Source organism: Ostrinia nubilalis, chromosome 8, assembly GCF_963855985.1.
Source record: "Ostrinia nubilalis chromosome 8, ilOstNubi1.1, whole genome shotgun sequence".
Classification (NCBI taxonomy): domain Eukaryota; kingdom Metazoa; phylum Arthropoda; class Insecta; order Lepidoptera; family Crambidae; genus Ostrinia; species Ostrinia nubilalis.
This window is the reverse complement of record NC_087095.1, coordinates 7,283,394-7,302,542: the sequence shown is the minus strand read 5'-3', so window position 1 is coordinate 7,302,542 and position 19,149 is coordinate 7,283,394. Positions and strand designations below refer to the sequence as shown.

The following is a 19,149-nucleotide window of genomic DNA, read 5'->3' as shown; positions in this document are numbered from 1 at the left end:
CTAAATGCACTTCACTCTACGATGGCATGCCCTGGTACAGTCAGTGCACATAGCAACGCGCCGTCCAAAATACGATATCTACCGGAACTATGAGACTAAAAATAAAGGGTCACAGGCCAGCATCCAAACGATGTTTGTTTTTCTCAAAATTTGTTTGTTGTTGTCGTTAATTATTTATTATGGTCGATGATTACAAATAGTCTAATTACGATAGATAGATTGTTCCCCAGACGCCATCGGCATGTTTGAGGTTACAAGTAGGTACCTTACGAGCTTATTTTACTTGCAATGTATGTTCATCTTGCAATGGAGCGTGCTATGCTCGGAGTTTCCCTGAGAAGGTCGCGGGAGGTGCCTGGATGGTGCCGGTCTTCGTGGAAATCCTTGGAGGAGGCCTTTGTCCAGCAGTGGACGTCTTTCGGATGAAACGAACGAACGTAATATGTTCATCCGATTAAGCTGAAAGCACAGACATGTACCTAATTGAGATAACAATGCAACATAACGATGAGCTGATCTGATTATGAAGCCGGAAGGTGGCTGTAACAAAACGAGGAAACCCTGTAGACTGGGCTCGTTTGATTTGTATTGACAAGTAGGTACTCTGGTCTTGGATGATATCCAGGGTCTAACCATAATGGAGACAAAAGGCAGCCGTCATAAAATCTTGTTTTTAAAAAGTTTTATTACCATAATACTTACTTACCTATTCATTGATAAAAATGTGAAAGCTCATCCAAGTTGAATCAAGTCTGCCGTCAAAATAGGTGATGAATTACTGATATCGCTAATTGGTTTGTTTATTGAATTAAACGGCTGATTGGATTTATGGACGTAACAACAAACAGTTATTATTAGTAACTGCCCTTATTAGGAGGCGTCATGCTAGTTCGGAATTGTCTGTAACAGACGGCAATATTTATTAATCGTTATAATAGTAAATTGACCTAACCTTAATTTGTTGTTATTGTTCGTCGGCGTGTGATAATGACATCCCTGGTGGCGCCTGATAACCAGGAGTGAAGGCGTAAACAACCATGGAAATAATGCATCTGGACGTGAGAATGTAACGGCAGCATTAAGGTAAAATTTATCTGTATATTGGAGTTTCATAGTTTAACCAACTCCTTGTAAACCTTGGTTGTAAATATATTAATAACTAGCAGCTGCCCGAGACTTCGTACTCGTGGATCCCGTTTTACCCCCTTAGGGGTTGAATTTTGCAAAATCCCGTCTTAGTGAGAACGTTCTAAAAGGAATCCCCATGCAAAATTTGAGACTCCTAGCAGCAATAGCAATCAGCGACCTTTCGCTTTTATAAATTTATATAGATTACTGAAATATTTTTCATCATCATCTTTTCAGCAAAATCAGCATTCCACTGCACTGTAAGCTTCTCAGGAACGCTGCGCTGCCAGCCATCTTCTTCAGGTTAGTCTTTATTTTATTTACTTGAAACAGTAACTACATAATGATGCAACTGATGCAACCTTTGCAAGACGTGGAACTGCCATGAGAAAACGGCATATAGCCAAGAAAGGCTACATATTATGGCTAATAGTGAAACTTTTGACTAGAGTTATGCCAGGAATACAGGTTTATTTAGGAACTAGCGGCTGCCCGCGACTTCGTACGCGTGGATCCCATTTTACCCCCTTCATCTATCTTACGCGGTTTAGATTTTTCATACAAATGTTTTTTCGCGCTAACTCCCGTTCCCGTGGGAATTTTGCAATATCCTGTTGTAACTAAGCTTTAAGTTTACCAAGGTACCTGCATGCCAAATTTCAAGCGTCTAACTTAAGCGGTTTACATTTTTCATACAAAGGGATTTTCCCGCTAATTCCTGTTCCCGTGGGAATTCCTAAGTATACTATAACCTGCCCAGGAGTATGAAGAATAATTGTACCAAGTTTCGTTAAAATCCGTCGAGTAGTTTTTGTTTCTATAAGGAACATACAAACAGACAGACAAAAATTTTACTGATTGCATTTTTGGCATCAGTATCGATCACTAATCACCCCCTGATAGTTATTTTGAAAATATATTTCATGTACAGAATTGACCTCTCTACAGATTTATTATAAGTAGATGACAACTTTTTTTCACAACATTGCGTAAGAGGCTGCTGATGTGACATTCTAACTCAGTAGTTACTCATCTAGTAATAATAACTAGATCTATGTAGTTGTGCCGTATACACACATAAGTTTTCTATGTATTAACTTCTATTTAAATAAGTTGTCATGTAAATTGAGTCAGTGTAATACGATTGATCGGAGCAATAAACATCGTTCAAACCACAAGAATTGTGTCGTCTCTCATTAATTACACTCACCCCGCGCATACGCGCGCACATTGGTGACCCGCGACATGCAGTCCACGCAAGCAACACCAGAAGACAAAATGGAACTATCAGCAGTGACAGTGTCTTCAAGGATCCCTGATTTTTGGCGTGACCAACCCCGACTTTGGTTCGTGCAATGCGAGGCGATACTGGGACCGCAAAAATTAAGCGACGAAGCGAGATACAACTTGGTGGTCACAAAATTGGGAAAGGAGGTCGTCGAACAAGTTAGCGACATACTACTGAAACCTCCCGAGTCTGGAAAATTCGAAGCCTTGAAAACTCGCCTAATGACTGTCTACGAGGAATCGGAGATGCGACAGTTCCAAAAACTCTTAAGTGAGATGGAACTTGGCGACCAGAAGCCCTCCCAGCTCCTGCGTCGCATGAGAGACCTAGCTCGCGACAAAATACCCGACGAGACTCTAAAAATCATGTGGCAGAGCCACCTTCCGTCGTCCGTTCGAGCCGTGCTTGCCGTCAGCGATGTCCAGGTTTTGGATAAATTAGCAGCCATTGCTGATAAGGTCATGGAGACCTCCAGACCCATACAAATATCCGAAGTTCAGGCGTCACCTTCAACCAGTTCAAACGGTGACCATGCTTTTATTTTAGCTGAAATAGCTAAACTAACCATGAAAATTAACGACATGGAGAGAAACAGAAACCAATCAAGGAATTTCAACAATAATAGAAACCGTTGGCGATCGCGATCCACGTCACGAGGTCGTAACCAGAGCCGACGCACGCCCGACAGTCCTAATTGGCTTTGCTTCTATCATCATAAATTCCGTGGTAGAGCTAAAAAATGCGTAGACCCGTGCTCCTGGAAAAATGATGATCATCGTCAGGAAAACTAGATCAGGTGCAATCGCAGGCGGAGATATGCACCATATCACCTGTGAACCGCCTTAGTGTGACCGACAGCCGTAGTGGTTTGAATTTTTTGGTGGATACAGGTGCGAACATTTCTGTATTACCAGTGCCTAGAAAACCATTTTATCAAAATCAGTGCAGTGACTATAAACTTTATGCTGCAAATGGCAGTGAAATAAAGACTTACGGTGTCAAAACATTAGAATTAGACTTTAAATTACGTCGATCCTTTCGCTGGACTTTCGTGATTGCAGACGTTAAACGCCCTATTTTAGGTGCCGATTTTTTAAAACATTATAAACTATTGGTGGACGTGTATAAACGAAAACTTATAGACTCAGTGACTAATTTACGCTCAGAGGGAACAGTGACGTCATCGCAACAAACCTCTATTTTCACCATAGACTTACGTAGCGAATACAGTGATCTTTTGTGTGAATATCCGGACATAACTAAACCGATGTGTTTTAAAGACACTCCTCGCCATTCCGTAGTGCACCACATCGAGACCACAGGCGCACCCATTTTTGCGAAACCGAGGCCATTGCCTCCCGATAAATACCAACGTGTGAAAGCTGAATTTCAAAAAATGCAGGCAATGGGCATTTGTCGTCCATCTAACAGCTGCTGGGCAAGTCCCTTGCACGTCGTTAGCAAGAAAAACGGCGATATAAGACCATGTGGCGACTACAGGAAACTTAATGCCATAACTGTACCCGATAGGTATCCAATACCTCGCGTACAAGACTGTACGTACCTACTAGCCGGAAAAACAATATTTTCACGCATAGACATACAGCGAGCATATCATAACGTGAATATTGCTGACGAAGACATAAAGAAGACCGCCATAACAACCCCATTCGGTCTTTACGAATTTCCCAAAATGATGTTCGGATTAAAGAATGCTGGACAAACATTCCAGAGATTTATGCATGACGTCGTACTACGCGATATAGACAATATATTTATATATATTGATGACGTCATCGTAGCTACAAACTCGGAAGAAACCCACAAACAGCAGTTAAAAAAAGTATTTGAACGTCTAAATAACTTCGGAATGTCTATTAATTTGGCAAAATGCGAATTCGGAAAATCAGAATTAAACTTTCTCGGATTTCATATATCAAAACAAGGATTGCGACCATTAGAAGAGCAAGTAAAAGTTATCACAGAATTCCCAAGACCACAGACTGTTCAAGAACTTAGGCGATATTTGGGAATGCTAAATTTCTATCGAAAACACCTTCCACGAGCAGCAGATCTTCACGCAACTTTGAACTCATTTTTGGTCAATTCTAAAAAGAATGATAAGCGACAGATCCCTTGGAGCGATAACAGTATCCAAGCGTTCGAACAAAGTAAACTCAGCTTGAAAAAAGCGGTAACTTTGTCCTTTCCATCAGCTGACGCACCGATTGCCTTAATGACCGACTGTTCTAATACGTGCGCTGGAGCAGTTTTACAGCAGAAAGAAGGAAACAAATGGAAACCATTAGGATTTTTCTCCAAAAAACTCAGTGACGCACAACAAAAATACAGTACATTTGACCGTGAGTTGTTAGCAATATATATGGCTATCAAACATTTTAGATATCTCATCGAAGGCAGAAACTTAATCGTGTACACCGACCATAAACCGTTGGTTTACGCGTTAATGAACAATTCAGTTGGCAAAAATGACACACCTCGCCGTATTAGGCATCTAGATTTCATCATGCAATTTTGCTCATCGATTCATCATATAACTGGAACAGATAACGTTGTCGCAGATACTTTGTCACGAATTTCATCTATAGAAACATTAGAAACGCCATCTCCAATAGATTACAAGGAAATTGCCAAAGCTCAAGTAAATGATGAACAACTGAAAGAAATGATGCAATCGAACACAATTAAATTGAAACAATTATTTCTACCTAATTGTGACATACCCATATATTGCGAAGTATCGAAAGACTCAGCGCGACCATATTTGCCACCACAGTTTCGGATATCTGCCTACAAAGCGATTCACGAAATCAGTCATCCAAGTATTCGCGCCACTAGAAACATGATTCGCGATCGATTCTTTTGGAAGTCGATGAATAAGGACGTTACCAAGTGGACAAGATCTTGCCTAAACTGTCAAAAGTCCAAAGTCCAACGTCATACAACATCACCGTTTGGCAATTTCGTGCATAGCAACAGATTCGAACATCTTCATATGGATATAGTGGGACCCTTAAGTTACTGTGATGGCTATCGCTATATAGTAACCATGGTGGATCGAGGTACAGGCTGGCCAGAGGCCTATCCAGTAAAAGATATCACAGCCGAGACTGTAGCCAACATCATATTCTCAGGCTGGATTTCGAGATTTGGATGTCCATTACGTCTAACCACAGATCAAGGTAGACAATTTGAGTCGTGTTTATTTAGCCACCTTGCGAAGAAAATGGGCATTTCAAAAATTAGGACCACTGCTTACCACCCTCAGTCGAATGGACTCGTAGAAAGATGGCATCGTATGCTCAAAACAGCTTTAATTTGCCGAGGAAACACAGATAATTGGGTTACAGAATTACCTGCAGTACTTTTGGGCTTAAGAGCAAGTTTACGCGACGATACGCAAATAAGCGCCGCCGAATTAGTTTATGGCGAAGTACTGAGGTTACCTGGAGATTTCTTTCAGCCGTCAACGCAAGATATCTCTGAAAACGAAACTTTCTTACAAAACCTTCGACAGAAAATTTCACACTTATGCGCTGTCCCTAGAAGAGAAATCAGACAAGACAAAATATTCGTACATTCTGGTTTAAAAGACTGCACACACGTATTTGTACGTGACGACAAAATAAGAAAACCATTAACGCCACCTTATCTTGGCCCATTCAAAGTCATAGAGAGATCGGACAAATATTATAAAGTATTGCAAGCAGATACAGAAAAAGTTGTTAGTATAGATCGCTTGAAGCCAGCATTTACAATTGAGTCTGAAGAGCTCTCACCTAATAAGGAAAGGCATTCTGTAAACAATCCGATAGTTACAAGATTTGGACGCATCAGCAAACCTGTCGTACGCTTTGCGTTATAATTATTCGTTCCCGAGCATTACGTACATCACGTCACGTTCTACTCGTCAATATTCAGTCAACTTTATTTCATCTAAACATGGGAAAAGGGTCAAGCAAAATCGAAAAAGAAGAAATAATCATCGCACAAAATGGTGCTGGAAATTCTGCATCTGCTGCTGAAGCCAATCACCATCGCCAGACGCTCCAAAGCATGGAAATGTATTCGACAATAACTGTCGTCATACTATTCGTCATCGTTGGATATTTCTTATGGAGACGCTGCAAAAACAATTATGGTAGATACATGCGGCGGGAGCTCCAAGAGCTTCCTACCTGCATCGTCGAGCCCACGACCAGAGCTGAAGGCAGGCGCAGCCGCCAAGGCTACGCACCTTCGCAAGTCATCGGATAAAAGTGAAATTGTGTCGTGCAGTGAAAAAGTCAATTTATCAGTGAATCTAAGTGTAATAATTCAGTGTAGGTATAACAAGTGTAATCGCGTATCTCTATTAGATAATATTTTTGAAATAGCAAATTATCCTATTTTAGTTTAACAAAATGTGTATTTACTGTGTACTAATGTATTTTAAATGGTATGTATACTCATAATATTTTTATTATCTACACTAACGTCATTGGTTAAAACTCTCGAAAATAATTGTAATATTTATTACGTTCTTTACATAATGTGACTTATATTTTTTTTCACATACTTTCTTTCAAATTAATGTGTCATTACTTAGTTTCTTATTTTTAAATTATATTCACGGAAATTGTATCAATATTATAAAACATTACAAATCTTGTAATTTATGACATAAAAATTAATAAACCCGTTTGCATAATATATTTTTTGAGTTTGTATAACATTTGAAATTTTAATAAATGTGTAATCCGTCACTTATTAATTAATAAAATTATATCAATGTATACGAAATAAAATCAATATAAAATGGATAAACATAATAAATAAAAATGTGGACAGAACGTTACTAATTTTTAGCAAATTTTTTAACATAGTTTTTTTTAACTTACTTTATACTTATTAATTTTATTTCCTTTTCAAAGGGGGAAGTAATGTGCCGTATACACACATAAGTTTTCTATGTATTAACTTCTATTTAAATAAGTTGTCATGTAAATTGAGTCAGTGTAATACGATTGATCGGAGCAATAAACATCGTTCAAACCACAAGAATTGTGTCGTCTCTCATTAATTACACTCACCCCGCGCATACGCGCGCACATAGTCAAGGATTGGGCGCGTGTCAAGCCAACTCGCCTGCATGACACGATTCAGCCAGTTCCCCTGGATGCCGCAACCCCGCACCCGATAAAACGTTCAGCGTTGACTCATTTGCGAAACAGCATACAAATATGACATTATCTACACGCTCCATACAATTTTATAGCCGCATAAATATTATTGTCCTTATCGCACTGTTATTTTTACAATCGAAGTCTCGACTTGGCATATCGCTTTTGGTAACCTACATTTATTGTTGTTACATGAACGCTTGGGCAATATGATTTTAATATGTAAACAAAACTTTATTTTTCTTTTACTTTTATACAAGCTTTTGGTTAATATGGAAATTATTCTTCGCGTAGCAAGCAAAGTGTAGGTACAATAATAAATTGTTAGAGAGTTCTTGTAATAATGCTTGTTAGATAATTCTTTATATTGATAGGTACTACCTTTGTTTCACAGAAACCAGGAAAATGCTTTATACTCGTATTAAAACTGAAACAACACTTATTCTAAACGGTTTGTTATAGAAGAAAATAAAAAAAAATTAAACGAAACCAAGACGTTGAGATTTTTGTATTTTAAAAATAATCTTATACATTTTTGACCTCGTAGTTATTGGAAAGTTGAAACAACAAACTTTTTGTTTTTGTTGAGAAAACAAACTTCTGAATCCTAGGCTGAAACCCTATCTGAAAACTTATTTCATTCAATTTACTGACTCTACATATTTATTGGATTATGTTTATTTGACCAAAAATTTAACAATACATACTTATTTCATAAACATTGTAGTTAATAATATTACGCTTCCATAAGGTGTCATAAGGAGCCGGTCTGAGCGTTGCCTTCCTGAGTAATTTAAGTAATTATATTTCGCACTACGCTTAATTGACTCTAACTATAACTCAATAAGCGCGTATGGAAATTGGAATATAATTAGTGATATGTAGAGCTACGTAGATCGGTTAATAACTTAATGCACGAAGACGCTGATTCTTTAGACCACAATTCGGTTTAATATTTGATTACTTACTAAATATCTACTTACTTCTTTATATTTTACCTAACCTAAATATTATAGGAAAAAGCTGCGTGGAACGTCCACCCACAAGGTGGACCAACGACCTGATAAAGGTAGCAGGAAGGCGCTGGATGCAGGCCGCTACCAACCGTGCGATGTTGTAATTCATTGGGGGAGGCCTATGTTCAGCAGTATGGCTGAAATGATGATGATGATGAACCTCATTATTAGTATGCAGGTACTATACTCAATTAAAATCATCATCCAATAAACTGATCTACAACGAAATACGACATAGCGTCATTTGTTAGATTTACTACGAATCGCTTTTGGATTTAAATACTTTAATTGGATCCATGGAACCATTTCAGAGCAACTTCAAAATGAGCGATTAGTGAATTTACCGTATTTGAATCCAGGAACCGGTACCTAATTATGTTTAAAATAAATTACTTATCGGAAAATGACAGGCGAATTTCAATTTAGAAATCGTATTCGAAACGCCTGGTAGAGGCATATGATTGGAGTGTTGATAGATTTCGTAGTAGGTACTTGGACATTGATGGACTTTTGGCAACACTTTGGAGGCGATCACTATGTTCTGGAATACACACTATAATCGATGGATGACTATTAGGTATTTAGCCATTAGTTATTTAGGGCCATAATGTACCTAATTGTTTGTTGTCCCATAGACAAAAATAACATCTCCGTGCTTCAGCAGGCACATTAAAATTGGACTCTGTTAATACGTTTTAGTCGTTAAGACTACTCAAAGGCTGTTTGACAATTTCTGAAAGTAATTGTATTTTACACAAACCTCCACCGATACGCGGTAGGTAGAGAATAGCCTGAGCTACCTCACAGTTGGGGTGAGGCCATAAACTTTGCTTTTTGGTTTTGCTTCAAGGACTGCATTTGCACCTTGATCTTATACAATCTATGTACCTACATTGCAGTGCTTCGTGATGGATTGCCCGCCTTACCGCGTCTCGGGCGGTTAGCGCGACTCCCGCCCAATGACGTAAAGCACTTCATCACAAGGATTACTAATTATTATCAAGCCTGCACACCACGCGCGTGTTTTTAACGTTGGAACGCGCGTTTTTTTAAACGATTATGCAAATAGGAAATGTGAGTGCTTTGGATCAATCTGTAAGCTCATTTTCAAAATTGAAATGAAAGCCTTTCACTGTTCTGTTGCAATCACTGACATCACAACACAACAAGTTCTTATGATAGGCTGAGATCAAAGTACCCACTGTAATTCATTTAAATTACCTGTTAGGTATTATAGAGCGTTAAAAATAACGCGCGTTTTCTAAACACTCGTGCTAACATCTCCTAGTTACCGATGGATAAATTATAGGCTTCGTGGGATAGATGACGTAGATCTAAGCGATATTGTCTGCTTATCTAATATCTGTTATGTACTTAGTTTCACCCTAATATTAACTAAAGAGTTGATAAGGTCATTCAAGTAGATACCTAACTACTTGGCTGTTTGACATAAGTTTCTTTGTATAAAATTTGCCTAGTAACTTATAACAAGGGTTTATTGTAATATTCTTATATTGGTATAAGAATATTACAATAAACCCTTGTTATAATAAGTTACTAGGCAAGTATTTTATATTATATCCAGTATATTAATCCTTCTTGGAAGTTATCCGACAAACTCAACACGTTTTCGCAAGAAAATGTTGGCGACAGATCTGGTAACACCGGTGCTAGGCTGTGGTCTATGGACGGCAGCCTAGCAACGGTGTTAGCCATCTTGTTTTTGGATAATTCTGTTGCTTTGCCTTTTGTGCTTTTTATGTGATCTGAATACAGTTTCGTATTTTAAGCTGAGCATTTTCCATTTATGTAGCTAACATTCTGTTTCGAGCCGGATCTGATTTAAAAACCAGTTTTTCAAAATTCTAAATTCTTTTGCTACAAAATGCTTACAAGATCACAGGCCCGTGAGGCCAAAAGCCAGGCTCGCTCCTCATCCTCTGCGTCATCGGCCACAACAGTCGCCCGCCTCAAGGCCGCGGAAGCGGCTCGCAAACAACATCTTGCCGAAATTGCGAAGCGGGAGGCTGCAGCTGTCGCGGCGGCTGAGCGAGAGGCCGCCATTGAAGTAATATTACTAGGTACGTATAGAACAGACATCGCGAACAAAATATGTGCAGTGCGGGGTGCGGGGCGGGAATTTGACGGACAGCTGTCAGTCAAATCCATGACTATCAAGTTACATAATTTATGGCGATAAAATCTGCACCAGAAAATGTCGTACTTCATTGCTAGGATTGCGCGAATAGTGACGTTCCTGCAGTCGCCTCATCATAGACATTATGAATCGATTGTGAAAAAAAAAATCGACCAAATTGTGTTATTTATAATTTTCATGGTGCTCAATAGCAAAAATGTTCAGCGACTTACATTATTTTCTTTTATTATATTGTGCGTTTCCTGTAATGTAATCTAAGCGTCCCTCCCTTAAACTAATAATTAGCCCTCCTAGACAAAACGTGGCAGTTGAAACATTCGAAATCACTTCGCTCTGCCGTTTTTTGGTGTTAGTTACTTCACTCTGTGATGCGATTTTAAAATAACAACTGGCGATTCCGAATTCACAACTGAGGGGACTGAGGCTAATCGTGTTACTTGTGCTACAAGTGCGTATGGGCTTCATACTGATGCTTAAGCCATTAATTATTTTTCTTCCCGATTAAAATCTAATGTAATCGATAATCGCCTTGAGAATCTGGTATTTTCTAATTCGATAAAAAAATTACCCATCTCTAGTTTAAAACTGTCATCCAACAGCGCACGAAATATTATGAGTTATAGATAATGATACCATTACAGAGGCGACACTTCGTTTACGTTTAGTTTCTGCCTATTGAATTGGATACTGTAAGGAAACATCGTCATCATCATTTTAGCTACTGGACGTCCACTGCTGAACAAAGGCCTCCTCTAATGATTTCCACATCGCCCAGTTGATAGTGGCCTGCACCCAGCGTCTTCCTGCTATCTTCAGTCAGTCCATCTTGAGATTTTAGGAAAATTCCCACTCGTCACGGTAGGAACAAAGCTAGGGATGACCCACGCCTTCATTCCAGAACCTATTGTTAACTATCTCAGTGGTTGAGTACACGTATAATAGCTGTGAGGTAGAAGTTACGGGACTATTCCCACCTCTCCTTTTCACCGCTGCATCTCCTGTGTAGCTAGCACCTAGACTAGTTGATTTAAAGCCAAGGTATATCAGTTTTTAGGTAATGACTTAGTGCATCTAAAAATGTAAAACTTTCTAGTTTTTTGTAACATTGAAAAATCTAAAAAGAAGCATCGTTTTTTTACGTTCAAGTGTTTCTAAGAAATTTAAATGGAAGCTTTTGATGACAACGTATTGCTTACTTTTTCAGCTGTCGAACGAATCACTTTTATACTCATAGGTCCTGTACATCGGTAGATTTGGTAAATAAATGAATCCATCCGGACTCAGCAACTAAAAAAATTAAAATAGCTGTAATTTTTTAATACTGGATTTGTCGATTAAATTGATCATATTACTGCGCCCTAACGGGTCGGACACTAGTGACCAGACACACTGTACAATTATTATAATTTTAGCCTATCTCGTGAGCTAGGTGACAATAATTAGGGTGATTTACTAACTAACCAGTCGCATACGAACAACAGCAGTGAGATTCAAACAAGTTTGATCCATGATGCCGCACGACTATTGTGTGAGCCCACCCGTAACCCAAGCTTATTTAGCTTAACACAAGGGGCTGGACGGGACTATTAGTAATTTTTGCAATACAAAGTGCTTATAATCTTTAAAAAAATCTTTTTATTGCTGTATTTAACCTTCCTTTCGTATACTAATTTATGCGCCAGTGTCAAGTCTGCGATTTTTATTCTTTGAAATTTTCGTAAAATGGCTGCCGCCGCGGTGACGCCTTATAATTAACAAATTAAAATTAAATTAGTGTTTTAAAGTGCATAAATGTACAACTTAATGGTAAAAAGTCATTCCTTGATTTTTACTTAATATGTATCTGGAGTTATTTGAACAGTATATTCGTCTATAGGATGGCATATTTCAAAAAACAAAACTGCACTCAAGCGTGTTGTCACAGCAACCGCTGAGCACATACTAATTGAATTTCGGTCCATGGACCTATTTGCGTGCCAGAAACAGTCTAGTTGACATGTCTTCTCTAGTACGTAGTACATTATAACTCAATGGAGGCCGCAGACGCCACTTTTGAAGCGACTGTCGCGGCTATTGAGGCAGAGGAAGTAGTCAGTGCAAGGAGCAGAGCCACAGCCGACTGGGTTGAGAGAACTTTTACAGGAGCAGCATCAGTCGCAGCTAGCGAGCCGCCCGATGAGGTTTTGCCGTGTGGACACGGTGAGGTTGATGTTTCCGTGCATCCTGCCCCGGTTGCGGAGCAGGTGCACGACGCCTCACGACGTTCACCGGAGATCACTCGCCAGCTGCATAAAGAGGCCCTGCGCTGTGATTCGTGTCCCCAGCAAGGCAATAACGGTAACGATAGCAAGGCCCCGGTAAGTGACATCACGAAACTGGCAGAAGCTTTGGTATCATTGGCTAAACCGAACGTAAAGGCTTGCAATACTGAGCTTCCCAAGTTCAGCGGCCACGTCTCGGACTGGCTTTTATTTAAGCGGTCATTCCATGACACCAAAGCCTATTTCAGTGCAGGCGAGAACATAGCAAGATTACGCAATGCTTTGTGCGGGGATGCCAAAGAGGCGGTGCTTGCCCTCTTGCTATGTGCTTCTGACCCCGAGCCTGTAATGGTTTCTTTAGAGTCGCGTTTTGCTCGGCCTCAACAAATTGTTCTTAATGAACTTAATTCAATAAGAAGCCTACCAAAAGTTGGGACTCATCCTAATGCATTGGCTATTTTTGCTAGCAAAGTAAGAAACTGCGTTAGTGTAGTCAATTTATTAAATAATTCACCCTACATACATTCACCAGAACTTATTCACGTTCTAGTGTCAAAATTGACCCCGCTACTGCAAAGCAAGTGGTGCGACTACGCTGCGGAGCGCTGCCTGCCCGGTCATCCGCAAATTGAAGTCTTCGCGCGCTTCCTGGAGGTGGAAGCCGATAAACAAGCGAATTTCGGCCCGTGTGACATCTTCAACGCTCCACATCAAGGCGACAGGCCTAGGGCGACGACACCACAGCATACTGGATATCCGCAGCGCAGTAATTCGTATCCGTTCCGCATTACACAGGCTCATCATCACACAGTTTCGTTTCCATCTGCAGTACCATCAAATTTGCCATCACTTGGCAATGGGGGGCCCTTGCAGTGCTTGTATTGTGCTGCCGGAGACCATGGAATCAAGACGTGCCCGAAGTTCGTAGCCCTAAACGTGTCTGATCGGGTAGCATGGGTTCGCGAAAGTAAAACTTGTTCAAAATGTCTACGCAGGGGCAAGCACAATTACAAGTACTGCAGGGCCAAGCCATGCGGAGTCGACGGATGTGAAGAATTCCATCATAGACTTCTGCATTTATGTAAATTTTCACAATCACAAACTCATAATGTAAATAATGTCATGTCACCCGTCAGTCAAACTCCGTTGACATCAACGTCTGTCAATCCTTTTGACAAACAAAAAGAAAGAAATATTTCAAAGGAGGTTTTGACTCAAGTCAGTGAGTTGTCATCAAATTCCGTTTCTATGGATCGGAATCACGCAGGTTCGGGTGCCGCATATTCTTGCATGCCGAAAAGCGAGTGTGCATCCAATATACTTTTAAAAGTTGTACCAGTGGTACTTTCTGGCCCAAAAGGCGAAATAAATTCGTTCGCTCTTTTAGATGATGGGTCTACGGTAACCCTCCTTGATTCGGAGTTGGCAGAGCAGCTAGGTGTTACCGGGATCGAGGAAAGTATGACTATTGATACAATCACTGGCACAACGAGTAACATTCCGGTCAAATTCATTGACTTTGATATTCGCGGAAAGCACGGGAATGAGACGTATCGGGTTCATAAAGCTCGTGCCATTCCTAATTTAAAGCTGCGACCTCAGGAGGTAACGATTACTGACACGAATTTCAATCATCTCCGGGACTTATCTGAAGACTTGATCTTTAGCATGGCGACTCCTAAGGTGCTTATAGGGACCTCGGATTGGCCCTTGCTGATTTCCCGGGAGAATAGAGTGGGCAACGCGCATGAGCCGGTGGCCACTCGCACCGCTTTAGGTTGGGTTGTATTCGGGGAGGTGCCACGCAGCGTTTTTTTTACCCATTCTTTCAATCACGTGTCAGACAATAAACTGGATAGTCTCATTAAGTATTATTATGAACTAGACTCTTTAGGCATCAAACATGAAAACAAAGTTAACAAGGAAGATGCTAGGGCCATTAGCATATTAGAGACAACAACACGTAGGCTCGAAAATGGGAGGTTCGAAGTCGGTCTGCCGTGGCGCGAAGACGAACCTAATATTCCATCATCATATCATCTAGCCTTGTCTAGGTTTGAAGGCTTACGTAGGCGTTTTGCAAAAGATAAAGAGTACGCCGAATTATACAGGGTGAACATAGAAGCATATGTTGAGAAAGGTTACGCGGAGGAATGTAATGACAGCCATGGTAACTCAAGTTCGTCGTCGCGCCGCTGGTATTTGCCCCATTTTGGGGTGACTAACCCGAATAAGCCGGGTAAGCTAAGGATAGTGCACGATGCTTCGGCTACATCCTCGGGCGTCAGTCTCAACTCGCTCATCCTCCCTGGGCCTGACATGTTACAATCTTTGCTAGGCATTTTGATGAGGTTTCGCGAGGGTCAAATCGCTTTAAATGGCGATATACGCGAGATGTTTCCACAAATTAAGATCAGGGAGGAGGATCGAGATTGCCAGCGGTATATTTGGCATTCTCCGGATGGACAGCTGAAGGAGTTTAGGATGTCATATTTAATATTTGGTGCATCAGCTTCCCCATTCACGGCTATTTATATAAAAAATAGGAATGCTAAAGACTTTCAGGATAAGTATCCCAATGCTGCCGAGTCTATTATTCGCGATCATTATATGGATGATTTCTTGGGTTCTTGCGATGATTTAGATACAGCAGCGCGTCTAGCAGCTGATGTGCAATTTGTGCACCAGCAGTGTGGCTTTGAGATGCGATCCTGGGTGTCCAACGCCCCTGAAGCTTTGAAATTTATCCCTGTTCAATTACACAAAACCAATACCACTGATGTCGACCTCAATTTAGATGGGGGTGCACAGAAAAAGGCAGATGTGCGCGTCTTGGGGATGCATTGGAATCCTCGAGACGACACATTTGGTTTTAAAATTGATATTGACATTCCGTTGCCTTCAAAATTTACTAAGCGTCAGGTTCTTAGAGACCTCATGCGTGTCTATGATCCTTTGGGACTTTTACAACCCATAGTGACTCGAGGTAAGATCCTGTTTCAAAGAACGTGGCGGCTAGTAAGTTCTTGGGACGCTCTGCTTCCTCCTTCAGAGCGAGAGCTCTGGGAGGGGTGGTACCGTCGCATAAAGTCGATTCACGCTTTAAGCATACCTCGCTCGTATAAACTTATCGCAAAGTGTGTAACCCAAGAACTTCACGTGTTCACAGATGCGAGCGAGGTAGCTAATAGCTTATGCATGCGTCGCGTACTGGCGCTTTACATTTGTCGACGGTACCACTCATCTCGCCCTGATCGGAAGCAAGTCTAGAGTAGCCCCCTTAAAGTCAGCCAGCATCCCTCGACTAGAGCTCCAGGCAGCCTTGCTTGGTGTGAGATTAGCTGGGACGATAATTATGTAGTGAACACCGTGGCCAAGCTTCTCGTAGGGTATTTTGGTGTGATTCAAAGACCGTTCTTGCTTGGGTGAGGAGTGATTCTCGTAAATACAAAGCCTTTGTTAGTCACCGGTTGGGCGAAATTGCAGAGCAGACGCATGTGGACGAATGGCGTTGGGTACCTTCAGCTCTAAATGTGGCAGACGACGCCACTCGTTCTAATTCAGTCTCTCTAGATAGATGGTGGCTAGGCCCCTCTTTCTTAAATCAAGTAGAGGAAGCTTGGCCTCGGGAAACCGATCAAATCACGTCTACAGACGAAGAAATGAAAACCAGTGAAAAGGCTGTTAATATTAATTGCGTTGCTTTGTCTTCAGAACGGTTTTCGGATTGGCGGCGCCTACTAAGGACAACCGCACGTGTTTTCCAATTCACGCGTCTCCTGAGAGAACGCGAGACACGCGCGGCCGACACAATCGGCTGTCCCGGTCATTGAGTTATAATGTACTACGTACTAGAGAAGACATGTCAACGAGATTGTTTCTGGCACGCAAACAGGTCCGTGGACCGATCTTCAATTAGTATGTGCCCAGCGGTTGCTGTGACAACACGCTTGGGTGCAGTTTTGTTTTTTGAAAATATACCATCCTATACACGAAAATACTGTTCAAATAACTCCAGAAACATATTAAGTAAAAATCAAGGAATGACTTTTTACCATTATGTTGTACATTTATGCACTTTAAACCACTAATTTAATTTTAATTTGTCAATTACAAGGCGTCACCGCGGCGGCAGCCATTTTACGAAAATTTCAAAGATTAAAAATCGCAGACTTGACACTGACTCATAAATTACTATACGAAAGGAAGGTTAAATAAAGCAATAAAATATTTTTTTAATGATTATTAGCAATTTGTATTGCACAAATTATTACTAATAGTCCCGTCCAGCCCCTCGTGTTAAGCTGAATAAGCTTGGGTTACGAGTGGGCTCACACAATAGTCGTGCGGCATCATGGATTAAACTTGTTCGAATCGTTTTAATAGTTTTAAGTACCCAAAATATTGTAAAGTTATCTCCTGGCCTCCACGAGACAGGCTTGCCTAGTGTGGAGTCCAAGATTAATATGAAAAATGTAATTGTTTTTCTTGCAATAAACGATTTTATTTATTTATTTTTTTATTTATTTTATCTCACTGCTGTTGTTCGTATGCGACTGGTTAGTTAGTAAATCACCCTAATTATTGACACCTAGCTCACGAGATAGGCTAAAATTATAATAATTATACAGTGTGTCTGGTCATCAGTGTCCGACCCGTTAGGGCGCAGTAATATGATCAATTTTATCGACAAATCTACTGATAAAACATTTTATCCCTACTATTTAAAAATTACAGCTATTTTAATTTTTTTATTTCTGAGTCCGGATGGATTCTTTTATTTAGCAAAATCTACCGGTGTACACGACCTATAAATATAAAAGTGAATTCGTTCGACAGCTGAAAAAGTAAGCAATACGTTGCCATCAAAAAGTTTACCAAAAGCTCCCATTTAAATTTCTTAGGAACACTTGAACGTTAAAAAAAAATGATGCTTCTTTTTAGATTTCAATACTCAATACGTTTATTGCTTCCATAATAGTAATATAGGATTTTTCAATGTTACAAAAAAAATTAGAAAGTGAACTTACCTTTTTTCTATTTTTAGATGCACTAAGTCATTACCTAAAAACTGATATAATACCTTGGCTTTAAATCAACTAATCTAGGTGCTAGCTACACAGGAGATGCAGCGGTGGAAAGGAGAGGTGGGAATAGTCCCGTAACTTCTACCTCACTTTATATAGAATTGAGGTACCTACAGCTATTATACGAGTACTCAACCGCTGAGGAGCTCAATAGTTGACAATAGTGACAATAAAATAACTGAACGTCAGAAAGGTTCCGGAGTGGAGGCGTGGGTCATCCCTAGCTTTGTCCTTACCGTGACGAGTGGGAATTTTTCTAAAATCTCAAGATGGACTGACTAAAGATAGCAGGAAGACGCTGTGTGCAGGCCACTATCAACTGGGCGACGTGAAAATCATTGGAGGAGGCCTTTGTTCAGAAGTGGACGTCCAGTAGCTAAAATGATGATGACGATGATTCCTTACAGTATCCAATTCAATAGGCAGAAACTAAACGTAAACGAAGTGTCGCCTCTGTAATGGTATCATTATCTATAACTCATAATATTTCGTGCGCTGTTGGATGACAGTTTTAAACTAGAGATGGGTCATTTTTTTATCGAATTAGAAAATACCAGTTAACGATTCTCAAGTCGATTATCGATTACCTACATTAGATTTTAATCGGGAAGAAAAATTATTAAAGGCTTAAGCATCAGTATGAAGCCCATACGCACTTGTAGCACAAGTAACACGATTAGCCACAATCCCCTCAGTTGTGAATTCGGAATCGCCAGTTGTAATTTTAAATTCGCATCACAGAGTGAAGTACCTAACTAACACCAAAAAACGGCAGAGCGAAGTGATTTCGTTTCAACTGCCACGTTTTGTCACTTGTCTAATATTAGTCTAAAGGAGGGGCGCTTAGATTACATTACAGGAAACGCACAATATAATAAAAGAAAATAATGTAAGTAGCTGAACATTTTTGCTATTGAGCACCATGAAAATTATAAATAACACAATTAAGTCGATTTGTTTATTTTCACAATCAATTCAAAATGTCTATGATGAGGCGACCGCAGGAACGTCACTATTCGCGCAATCCT

The 19,149-nt window shown here is 40.2% G+C and overlaps 1 protein-coding gene and 1 long non-coding RNA gene across 2 annotated transcripts; one reads left to right on the top strand and one right to left on the bottom strand.

Annotated features, from left to right (window-relative positions):
• Positions 1-2,373: 2,373 nt before the first annotated feature.
• On the top strand, positions 2,374-3,207 carry LOC135074174 (uncharacterized). The gene has a single exon (XM_063968477.1). The coding sequence runs from the start codon at positions 2,374-2,376 to the stop codon at positions 3,205-3,207; it is 834 nt and encodes a 277-aa protein (XP_063824547.1).
• A 10,311-nt stretch (positions 3,208-13,518) lies between these two features.
• On the bottom strand, positions 13,519-14,174 carry LOC135074155 (uncharacterized). The gene is made up of 2 exons (XR_010257761.1): positions 14,046-14,174; positions 13,519-13,857 (listed from the first exon to the last, which is right to left on the bottom strand). It is a non-coding gene; the product is annotated as an uncharacterized LOC135074155 (long non-coding RNA).
• Positions 14,175-19,149: the final 4,975 nt, after the last annotated feature.